This window comes from Anser brachyrhynchus (genome assembly GCF_964034855.1).
Source record: "Anser brachyrhynchus genome assembly, chromosome: 11".
NCBI lineage: Eukaryota > Metazoa > Chordata > Aves > Anseriformes > Anatidae > Anser > Anser brachyrhynchus.
Genome location: NC_137706.1, coordinates 13,584,363 through 13,596,314, shown reverse-complemented (window position 1 = coordinate 13,596,314; position 11,952 = coordinate 13,584,363). Strand labels below are relative to the sequence as shown.

The window sequence follows — 11,952 nt, the reverse complement described above, 5'->3', positions numbered from 1 at the left end:
CAATGCAATATTCAGCCTGTTGTCATCCCTAAATGGTATGCCATTAAGCCACTGGCTTGGGGGGAAGAAAATTTTTAAAGGGTGCTCATTGACGCAATGAACACGGTAGGAAATCTCAAAAGGCGTGCAGGAAGCAAGCCTGATCCTGCCTCCTCCCATCTTCTAGTCCCTTCTTGTATGGTGCGGGTACTTGCTAGGACCCCTAGCACTGCTTGGAGTGCAGTAATACCTGGGGCTAGGGGCTAGCCCTGGGAACTCAACAGGCACATGGTCAACATCAGGCCCTGGTAAAATGCAGCTTGTCTTGTGAAAACAGCTTGACTCTTATTCACAACAGATTGTATTAACCCATGCTCAGCTAAACTGGGGAGGGGTGGTGATTTAATATTTTAAAATAAAAGGAAGCAGGAGAATACTGATGACTAATTTCCTCCAAAAAACGTCACATAGGTCACCTTCATCATAGGTTGTTTGTTTTGCTGATTAGTCTTTAGGTAGATATTCATATATCAGCTATTATTTTCCGCTGTGAATTGTGGTTTTCTGCCCAGCAGCAAGTTCAATTTCCAGGGTAATGGGGAAGCCAACTCCTTTCTAACTACGCAAAAGATGAACTGTGTTTCCTGCAACTTTAATGTCTGATGTTACTAGTTGAGTAATAGCCGGACACAGCAGTGTCTTCTGTAAGGAAATATGCCAACAGTTGTTGCTTAGAAGTGAATAAAAAGTGCTTTTTTATTTAAAAAAAAGTCTTGAATGACTTGAAGCTGCAATAACAGTCCTTTCCAGGCAAAGCTTACCCTTCCCATCAACAGGATGCATTGCTCTATTTCAGCAAGCAATAATATTGTTTTTAGTCACTACACATGCTTTGCTTCCTGTTGGGGGTATTGCACAAAAAAAAAAATAAATCTAATTTGTTGCATATCAGATAACTAATTCATTGTGTATTTACAGATGTTATATACAGAGATGTTTTCTAATACCATCTGCGTGTAAAGAAAATATCTTTATAATAAGCTAGTGTGATCTGTTTATTGGCTGCATGAGCTACAACAAAATTAAGGAGAGCACCCTCTAAATGAAAGACTGCACTGCTCTGTTAGTATTAGCAGAGCCATGTATATTTAGGGTCTCATTTTTCTGACTGTAAGTCAGGAGCATTTTACTGTCAGAAAACATTCATTCTGGCAGTACGAGACCTTTCCCCTACAATCTCCCAGTTGCTTAAAAGGCAATTACTGGGAGCAATGGCAAGATTTAGCCTAAGGCCTTCTGCATTTGCCCCCTGCTAATGATCTGCTGGGATCCTGTCATCTGCCAAAACATAAGCATAGCAGCAGTGACTCTGATGTCTGTCACTGCTTCCTTACTTGCATTAACAGTTTATTTCATGGCTGACTTCCCATCGTGCACTTAGTTTCTCCGTGTCAAGCTGTACTAACGAACAGAGAACAGATCCTGAGCTCTCTGTCTTGCAGGGGAAAGGCACCAGGGCTGAAAGCAGCGGAGCCGCTCGCTTTGACCCTGGCCTGAGGAGGCCCCGCATCCACCTCCAGGTGAATGCCCTGGGGCTTCTCTTGCAGCCGAGCAAGTGCTGCTTCTGACATTCTCCTAGAAAAAAATAATCTTTCAATCATCCTTGCATTACAGAAATGGGGTGTCTGTCACGGTGCTCAAGCAATACGAGTTGGTGGCAGTGCCCGGCGCTCTGTGCTGCCAGGCCGCACGGAGGCCTCATGGCAGGGAGGCCGGGGCTCCGCAGGCACATTCCCTGAGATGCTGGGGGAGGAATCCAGGCCGGAGACAACTTTTGGGCCTGCAAATGCCAATCAAGGCTGTGCTGTTGCCTCAATTTATTTATAAGTTTGTACCTATCTATCTATCCATACGTTTGAACTCCAAAGTAAGGCTGAACATGTGGTGAAGGGCCTGGAACACAAGTCCTATGAGGAGTGGCTGAGGGCACTCGGGTTGTTTAGTCTGGAGAAGAGGAGGCTCAGGGGAGACCTTATTGCTCGCTACAACTACCTGAAAGGAAGGTGTGGGGAGCTGGGGGTCAGCCTCTTCTTGCAGATACCTAGCGATAGCACTAGAGAGAACGGCCTCAAGTTACACCAGGGGAGGTTTAGGTTGGAAACAAGGAGACGTTTCTTCTCAGAAAGAGCAGTCAGGCATTGGGACGGGTTGCCCAGGGAGGTGGTGGGGTCACCGTCCCTGGGGGTGTTCAAGGAAAGGTTGGACGTGGTGCTTAGGGACATGGTTTAGTGGGTGACACTGGTGGTAGGGGGATGGTTGGACCAGATGACCTTGGAGGGCTTTTCCAACCTTATTGATTCTATGATTCTATCCACCAGCACAGCCCATTTTAACGTTCTCCTGTTGGGCTGTCCCCACCCAGGAGGGGGAAGGGGGTGCTATGCCACCATCTAACCCCGAGCTTCCTTCTTCCTGTGACTCAGGAGCCTCCCTTCAGGCCGGTGGAGGCAGCAATGAACTCATGGCCAGGCTGCACTGTCCTGTGACCCCACACCAGGAGCAGAGAGGGCTCCCGGGTCAAACGAAACGGTGCGTGTACAGGGAAATAAGGCCCCAGGGGAGCCTTGTCCTTGAGCCTTTATCCTCTTGCCACCTGAATGAATTCCCTGAACACTTCAGCTCAAGCCGTGCTCAGCTCCTTTATCATTTACGTCCCTTTTCCATCCTGTTTGTTCCGTCAGCCAGATCTTTCGCTGTGGGTATCTGACCCGGTTTCACTCATTTCCGTGAAGATCGGCCAAGTCTCCCAGGCTGGGGAAGCGGGTCACTGTGCGTGGCGTAGGCCGGGGCTTTGGCAGCAGGAGTCCTTCCCTCTTTCCTAGCTGAGAAGCCTTCCTGCTGACACGTGGAGCTGCCTTTCCACCTCCCCGGACGGTCGCCGGCTTCCGCAGGAGGAACGTCGGTAAGCGGTGTGAGGAACGGGAGGCTCTGGTGACTCAACAGCTGTGTGAAGCGCGCCTAAGTGAGTTCAGATAAATTTAACTCGGGGCTTGCTTTGTTTGAATAGCTTCAGACGTGAAGCAAAAGCAGCAGATTGTGGCTCCCCAGCCAGGGGGTTACTGCCAAACGGATGCGCTGCAGCAAGCGCTTACAAGAAACAAATGTATCTGAGATGGAGAAATAATCCTTCTGTTAAAAATTACTGCAAACAAAGCTGCAAATGTTGCCATCACGGTGGAAGCTTGAACTGTGACAGAGTGGATTTTCCATCCCTCAAAAAACAGCTTTTTGGCCAAAACTGGGAAGCAGAAAGCTTTCTATTCAAAAAAAAAAAAAAAAAAGCCACAGATCTACCCTTTCAATCCACTTTCTTTTTAGACAGTCTAAAATTATGCTTAGAGTTGTATTTATTAAGCTAAATGCTCTGCAGAGACCTAGTCCAGAAAAACAGGAAAGTAACCTAGTGTATGTGGACAGTTTTACTCATTTAATGGAACTACTGGACTGTTTCAAGTTAAGCGCCAGGATAAATACTGAATCAGTTCAGAGCCAAAATTTGTCCAATTTCTGTAAGAAAAAAAAAATCCATCCCATTTCAGTACAACTAAAGAAGTACATTGAACTTTAACTAGTTTCTTTTTGAAATATAGACAGTAATTGTAACTTGTGAAAATAGACACCTCCCAGGCTGGGTGCTTGGAAATGAACAGCAAAGTTCACGTACTGACGTTTTCTGTAAAACAAATGAGCCCCACTTCATCATAATCTACTGTGGCACTACTCCCTAGAGTAAGCGGCAAGTATTTTTCTTGGTAAAGTGTGAATGACTCAGCCCAAAAGGGTTTTTTCCTCCAGTCCCCAAGCGACCAACAGGCAGGAAGAGGAAAACAGCGTGTTTCACATGGGAAGTTTTTCAGGGTCTTCCTGAACTTGTCAGACTTTCCTCCTCTGCTTTCCAACTCTGCAGTACTTTTACTGCAAGCTGGTGTTGGCTATGTTTAGACTTGAAAGCAATGCTAAGTGGACTAGCAGATGCATAGACCTATGTACTGTTCCTGGTCTACCTATTCCACAGTGCCTTCACTAGCAGATTAACTTCAGCGTCGAGATGCCGTGAGCAAGCCCCCTGGTCTAGAAAGGAGCTCTGGCATTTAACGTGGCTGCTGAAAGCCTTGCTGATGTGAATCAGACAGCCTGTAGGAACGGGGGTGTCTCCTCTCAATAACCAGAGCACCGAGAAGACCTGTTTGCTGTGACCACTCTGAGGAGCTGTGAGCATCATCTCCTACAGCATTTGTAGAATCCAGCCTTTATTAACCACTGACAGCCACTGTGAGCACCAAACTCCCTTTTACTTATTAGTGAGACATCCATGTTCTTGTTGTGGGAGAATAAGGAATGTGTACTTAGCTGTAGTACAGCTCTCAGCAAATTGTGACCATCACAGAATTGTTCCAATTACTCTGTCATTATATATACGATTAATACGTGAAAGCCAAGGCAGTCAAACATATGCTTTGGGTTTTATCTTTTCCACAAGCCCCTAATCTTTCTTCAGGAAATTACCATATGGTTTATCTGTACCTTGGCATTAATTTTTAAAACCTCAAGATTTTAACCAAAAGGAACTGGTTGTTTACTGTTTTTCTTTCATATAAATGTAGTTGTTGTTACCTCATTAACTATTTAGGATCTGGCAGGCTATCGCAATGAGCTTAGCTTGGCAGAATCACAGGGTTGTAGCCCCTGAAGGAAAATGCCATTGCTCTCCTCAAAGGAAGCAGTAACAAACCCTTAATAAGATATGTTTGGCAAGAAGTTATGAAATAACTATTAAGCTGATTTACATGCCTTTCTTTTTTCATTCATGTTGCCCTATCTAAATGCGTACTTAACGTTAATCTGCTATCACAGTAACTTGGATTATTTTGTTTCTGGGTTTAGCATCCACATCACTGTCATTTAATTTCATTACCGCTACTTCACCAGTAAATAACGAGTGTCTTTTTATCTATACACCCATTCTCTTGCAGCCAAAGTGATCAGCAGCCTGTCTCTTCAAAAATACCTGTCACACAAAGCTGAAGAATGACTAAGATAACTCCATTCATTTCTTATGTTGCCAGAGAGTTCATATACATAGAGTTTGCTAATTAGGTACAAAAGCATGTGAGATTTTAGAAGACTGGGGACAAATCTGTCGAAAGCTTTATGCACTTCCAAAATAATTTTTTTTTTCAAGTAAGCACATTTCCCCTAAAGTACCTCAGTTATAACAGCAGATGTTGCACAGCAGGTTCAGCAAAAAAGGGGAAAAAAGTTACATTTCCATCGGATGGTAAATAATATTTGTTTATTTTCTTCTGGCAATGTGAGTCAAAAAGAAGTGAAATGTTTAATCTCTTTTGGGAAATGTGAGCATTTGCTTCTGCTGGTCATTTTTCAGCGTCCAGGCTTGGAGGGCTGACTCGTGGCTAGGGCTGGCATTTCACCACATAGAAGTACATTTGTTGTCCGCTCATGGCCAGCCTAAGGGGCTGTCAGAGAGACCACCTTGGTCACCCTGGCTGGCCAAAAGCCTTGGTGGTGTGTGTCACCCATACAAAAGAAGGGGTCTGAAAATGAGAATATTAAGTGCTTCCTAAAAGGCAGGGCTGACCCGAGCGTGTCCCCTGTACTCAGCGCTGTATTTGTTTGCAACTCTGCAGGTGCCGAGTGTGTTGACTGGATTAGAAGCAGAGAAACGCAACCTGATAAGGACAACTGTGATGCTCTGCGTCTTGGTAGGAACAAGCAACAGCAAAGAAATGGGGTGAGGAGCCAACAGAGCGAGCAGCAGTAGTGCTGAGAAGGCATGGGGGTTAGAGTGGGTTGCGGGCTCACGGGGAGCCAGCAGTATCATGTAGCTCTTAACAAAAAAGGGGAAAAAAAGCCAACATCACACTGGTCAGTGAAAGTACAGTCTATAAGCTGTGAGATCATCCTACTACTCTGCACAGCAGGAGCTAGGCCACAGCTGGGGGACCATTTCCAGCCTGGGGCTGTGCACTTGAGGACAGCTGTGGGTCACCTTCAGGGAGGCAAAGAACAGGGATAATTCAGAAACAGAAGTTACAAAGAGAAGTTGAAGGAACTGCGTTAGTCAGAAGGAATGACTGGAGAGAGAGAGAGAAGGATAAATACGTAAATAGCTGCTGTGAAGAGGAAAAAAGACTATTCTTAACGCTGCCTGTGGATGGGAAAGGTAGTGGTGGGTTTAAGCAATATAAACACTTAGTTCAGAAATTAAGGAAAGCATTGGCAAAGGGGAAGAATGGGGCCACAATGGAGCAGGCTGCCTAAGACTGCTTCAAGAGAAGTGTTTCAAGAACAGGTTATATAATATTTTTTTATATTTTTTGGGACTGGTATGGGTTTGCCTTCAAGCAGGACAGGGACGCTTCTGAAAAGGCCACTCTGTTCTCCTTTTTACGCTTCTGTGTTTGGATGAAATTTTATTGCCTTTTTAGATAGGACCAAGTACAGAAGAATTTTCTAAGAAACCTCCCCTAGACTATGAACATCAGGGTTTGATCTTTTGTAAACCACACCAATGGAAAGGCCTCAGTGTAGGTAATGCCTGAGAGCTGGGCTATGTTGTTTCTAGCCTCAAAGGCATACTCCAGGTGAAAACATGTGACGTGGTTTTCAGATTTACATCCCTTTCAGGGAGTCCAGGAATGATATCAGACTAATGGCATTTTGGTTTGTCTGATTTGAGAAAACGGCAGTTTGAGTGAAGTTGAGAGGAAAAAATTGATATACCTCCCACATGAAATAAAAAACATCCATGGCCCTTCTGTGCCTATACTTTTAAAAATGAAATTCATGCTGATTATAATAGGTTTATTCCAGTTGAATGATATGGCTTAGAGTCTGTATGTGAAGATTGTCTTCATTTGAATGACAGTTGGAAAGGTTCACATGCTTCAATAAAGCATTGCTGCTTTATTACAGACTTAAGCCTAGATGTACTTTTCTATTTCAATTACATGACCAGCACTCATGAACGGGAGCCTAAGCTTTATCTCCACTGACCTTGAAACCCCCCTGGAGGTTTATGATGAAATGAAGCATATGTTTTCTGGTGATTTCTGGAGAACGAGGAAACACAAAATACAGTGTTCTGTTTTGATTCTAGTTTTGATTTTCTCAGGAACCAATGTGATACACCACTGGAGAATTGGGAAGGTCTTTACTCTTGTTCCCTCGCCATGCACAGATGTGGCAGTGCTACGCAGATACAGAGACTGGGATCGCACACATGACAGCCTCTCCCCTGAATATTTGCACGAGCATAAACCAGGCGAACAGTAATTCTGTCTCTTGCTGATAAATCAGATCATCTTAGTAGCTGAGCTACTGTAATGAATTAAATGGATGCCTACACCTCAGTCACATTAATGACTCTGCGCTAGTGTAGACATACACAAATTAGCTTTTAATTGATAGCTTGATTACTGGTCTAGACACAGCGGCACAGGGCTCTGGCTTTGTCCATATTTTATTTAGTAGCAAGGCTTCAGTGCTTACTCCAGTTTCTGACCCAAATGAAGTGAGTGCACTAGTTACAGCTTCCATACAGAGATCCCAAAGAGTCTTTACAGCCTGTTTGTTATAGACCTGCTGAATGCATAGATGGAAGCAGGGCACGAGTCAGCTGCTCTCAGGTTACTGTGGCCCCAGTGGGGATCCCGGACATATCAGCAGAATAAAAATTCTCACCAAGGGATAGGGTGGAAAATGGTGGGCAAGGGCATGAATGCAAACAGAAATACACCTGTGTGAATGTGCTCATCAGAAACTGATTTGCCTTGCACCCCAAGTATTCAGTGACTGCTGATTAGATAGATAAAGCTGTTTTGATTTCTAAATATTTTTGTGTGTTTTCTATTGTTTTTCTCTCTCCTTTTTTTTTTCTCTCTCTCTCTCTCATGCACTGCCTTTATGTCCATGTCTTACTGTTCTTCAAGCTTCTTTTCCCTACGGCTTTCACTACTACTTCATCTCAGTTCTTCCCATGTAGCAATGCAGATTTACAACCCCTTTCATTTCCCAAGACACTGCTTATCGTCACAGGGCAAAAATCAGTCTTTTCTTGCCAGGTTATGCAGCCATCTTTCCCAACACTCGTGAATGAGTCTAGATTGCCATTCCCTTGGGGACTAAACTAGATTGGGATTTATTAAACCCTTAGCCCCCTGTTTGAGTGATATATGGCTTCAGGCAGGAGGCACTAAGACGAATGCACACTGCTTCTTTGTAAAGGCACAGTAAACCATGCTACAGAGTGCATTGCCCCAGGCATTCCTAAACTACCTCGTCCTGTGTCAGCAAGATGCTTTAAGAACTCTCTATGGAGCTTTCACTGCTCCATTTTCCCTCTGCTCCCACCCTGTGCATTTCAGTACAGTAAGGAAAAGATTTCGCCCTTAATTGAAATTCCTTTCATCAGCCCAGATATAGCCTGAACAAAGATACTGACATGAAAAAGCAGTCAAGAACATATCTTTAAAATGTCAGTTTGCCAGTGACAAGCATAAAATGCAGTCACTGCAAATCAAGACTCTGAACCCTCCTTGTATGTCACAGTTGCCCCCCTCCCTCCCCACTTTCCCCCCTGTAAGTTTTGTTGTTTGTACATTTTTGTTTTCCTTTCCACATTCTTCTCATACTGCATTCACAGCAAATGTGAGAATAGCTGGGTCTTGATTAAACTCTTGCAAACCTTAGAGAAAGCTGTTTTAAAACCTGAATAGTGTCATTTATCTTAGACTCGTACCTCTGGAAGAAATCGATCTTTCAAGCTCTGTGGGTTTCCTCTACTATTTTTCCCTTTTTGATTCATTCTGGTAAAGTAATTGATGCACTTTTGCCCACAAAGACCTGTAAATTTAATGCTACATGGGTCTACATGGCAGGAAATTGCTACGATCTTGCTCAGCCGCAGAAAGAAAAGTAAGAAATGAAAGTTCTTTCCACTGGCACAATGTAGGGAAGACTACACCCAACAGAAAAAACATAAGCGTGGGCCATCTACTGAAGGCTATATTTAGCGTGCTTACCAAGGGTGCCTAATTTAGGTGTTACATCTTAAACTCTTGGCTGTACAGAGACCAGTGTCTGGCGCCCTGGCAGCTTGAGCGACCCGAGGCATCCACCACCCTCCGAGGCTTCAAGGCTACACCAAGCGCCAGGACCAGCTCAAGCCACCCGCTGGGGAAGCTGCTGTGTTGTACTGCCAAGGGGGGATGAACAGGCACGGCCCCAGTGCCTGCTTTGTTTATGGCAGCATCTTGGAAAGCAGCACAGCGTGCTGCTGCCAACAGGGAGCCTGATCTCTGTGGGTGGAGGATCCGTCGCATCCCGGGAGTTGCAGTTACTGCCCTGACTCTCCCTTCCTCCCAGCAGTGGCAAGAGGAGCAAGCCCAGCCCTTGGAGTTCACGGTCTGGCTCTCCTTCCCTGCTCCATCCCTTCCCTTCCCTCTCCTCTCCTCTTCCTCTGCAGTGGTGCTTTAGCACTAACCTGGCAGTGCTCTGCTGGGGGCAGCAACAGTAAATTTTCCTACCCAAGAAACCTGCAACTGCCTCTGTATTTCTGAAGAGCTGCTCTAAATTAGAGTTATCCACATTTGTTATTAGTCCTCCTTAATTTTACAGGTCACTTTGACCTCTTTTTGACGTCATTGACAAGGCTTTCTCAGTGTGTCCTCATAACAATTTTTCTTCTCCTCAGTAGCACAAAAGTGATGTATGTCTCCAGTAAGCTCTTGATGCCACCATCTGTTGGCCAGGCACTGGCTTTTTCAAACGCACATCTTCCCACTCCATCTGCTTCAATTGTGCTTGTGAGAGTCCTCTTCCATCCCCAAAGCAAATTCATTTTTCTCCTTCAAATCCTTCCTTCACACCTCTGCCAAGAAGCTGCAAAGAAGTTGCCTGTGACTTGGCTGATGAGAACGCAGCTGAGCATGCTGATTAACAGCATTTCTTTATTTCCCCTGCCCCTCAGTTTGGTAGCCTCCAGTGTGATCTTTTGCCTTATGCTTCAGCTGGGGAGACATTGCCTCTCAGCCTTGCTACTGCTTTAACAGATTCTGGAAAAGATCTACAATACACAGATACTAACTTATATAAACAGTAGGAAATAATACTTGCACTCTTCATGGAGTATTTGTCCAGGAAATCAGCAGAAATGCATTGAGGAGCTTCCTAGTCTGAGTTTGGAGTTTGCAGCTGGCCATTCAATAAGATGATGGTTGCAGGCATGCAGGTATTAGATGTGGACTATTTATGCAGCTGAAACAGTCCCACAGTTGGCAGGCAGCAGCAGGAAGCCAGGCATGGTTAATGTTTAAGATACGTAATCTTCAGTGCGCTGCTGCCAGGTGTCTTACTTGGCTTCAGCCTCACTGTCTCTGCCTATTCTTTTGTCTATCTGGTGTTCAGGAAAAGGAAGCGGGATGTGAAGTGCTCTGCCCTTGTAACAGGAATGGTGAGGCTGCAGGACACGGTGGAAATAATCAAGGCACGATGAACCGCTATGTGCTCCCTTTGTTTTATTCACCCTTTTGGTAGCTATTTGAAGATTTCCCCTGCTCATCTGAGGCGCCTTGCCATGTCCATCACCGCTTAGTTAATGGCTGATGGTAAAAGTCTCACAGATATTTATTTTTCGATGGGTTACTTCCCATCTCTTAGTGGGCTTGACAATTTGTTTATTATTAAATGCTTGCATATTCTACCCTTGCAGGCCATCTATTAGCATTTAGTGAAGAAGCAGGGTACTACACTGAGTCTTGGTGTCATGTCAGTTACAAGGCACAGCAGTAGGGACATCTTTATTTACAGATCATTAAAAAGATGAGTTCTGCGGTAACAGGCAGAAATAGTTGTTTTTCTTGAGCTTTTTCACAGTATTTGGTCAAGTGAAAACTATGCAGACGCCTGCTGGCTGCAAAATGAAACGGAGAAGAAAGAGCAGAGGGAAGTATGGGGTTGAGGGAAAAGAGAGAGGACCCGAGAGAGACTGCTGGCCTGAAGCAGTAGTATCAAGGGGAACACGTGAAGGAAAGGTCCAAAATGCTCATTCTTCAAGTAGCAGTTTCAGATGTTGACCATGAGAAATGCTGGCACACTTCATGTCTGTTGCTTTTCTGTGTCCACCATAACAGAGTACCTGGACATAATGGCACAGAAAGCAGTACAGCACCTCTGTGCGTCCTGGAAACATTCTCGTCCCAGGGAGAGTGTCAGAGCCTTAGCAGAAGAGGTGGCTGAAGGAAGGAGGGAGAAACCAGTGAGGAACCAAAGCATCCCAGGACGATGGTGATGGAAGCAGCCAGTGTGAATGTCTGGTGGGCTACGGTAATTAGGAAGCTCTGAGACTTGTCTAAAATGTTAAGAGAACAAACCAAGCTCTGGGCAGTGCTAGGGGAGTGTGTGAAAGATGCGCGAAGCCACCTGTGCCCAGCTTTCACAGTTGGCCCTTCAGCCTCTGCCCGGCAAGGTGCTCTACAACCCCACAGCACCACCTGGGACCTTGGAAGGTTTGAGGCGTGGCTGCCACTGAAGCGCCATACAAATGGATGGATAAAAATCCTCTTAATTTTCATTCTTTTAAGCACTCGTGCACTGCAGGTCTCTTGACAGCTCAGGATGAAGAATACACACTAAATGAGTGCTAATTTTTAAGTCCTGACTAATTTACTTTCTTGAGCTACAAACTTATTGCACTGTGTTTTCAGCTTGCCACGTTGGCTTCAGTATTCAGGAACTGATTTTTTCTTACTTCTCCATCCTTCTCATCTAGCATGATTTGCTTTTGCGTCACTCCCTCTTGATCCTTTCTTCATTTTGTCCTCCAAGACTTTGGCAAATGTTAGCTTTCTTGAGGAGGCACCCACAGTGCAGGAACTATTCTGTTGTATGACA

The 11,952-nt window shown here is 44.9% G+C and overlaps 1 protein-coding gene across 2 annotated transcripts in view; it reads left to right on the top strand.

Moving 5' to 3' along the window:
* The first annotated feature begins 5,704 nt into the window (after window positions 1–5,704).
* The window catches only part of ABHD17C (abhydrolase domain containing 17C, depalmitoylase), a 41,627-nt gene continuing 35,379 nt past the window's right edge, over window positions 5,705–11,952 (top strand). The window contains exon 1 of one of the 2 annotated variants that reach the window (XM_080607448.1): window positions 5,705–5,791. In XM_080607448.1, coding sequence (XP_080463574.1) covers window positions 5,748–5,791 — 44 coding nt within the window. In that variant the 5' untranslated portion in view covers window positions 5,705–5,747. Of the gene's footprint in view, window positions 5,792–11,353; window positions 11,386–11,952 lie in introns of those variants that run through there. The other variant, XM_080607449.1, reaches the window with a different exon arrangement.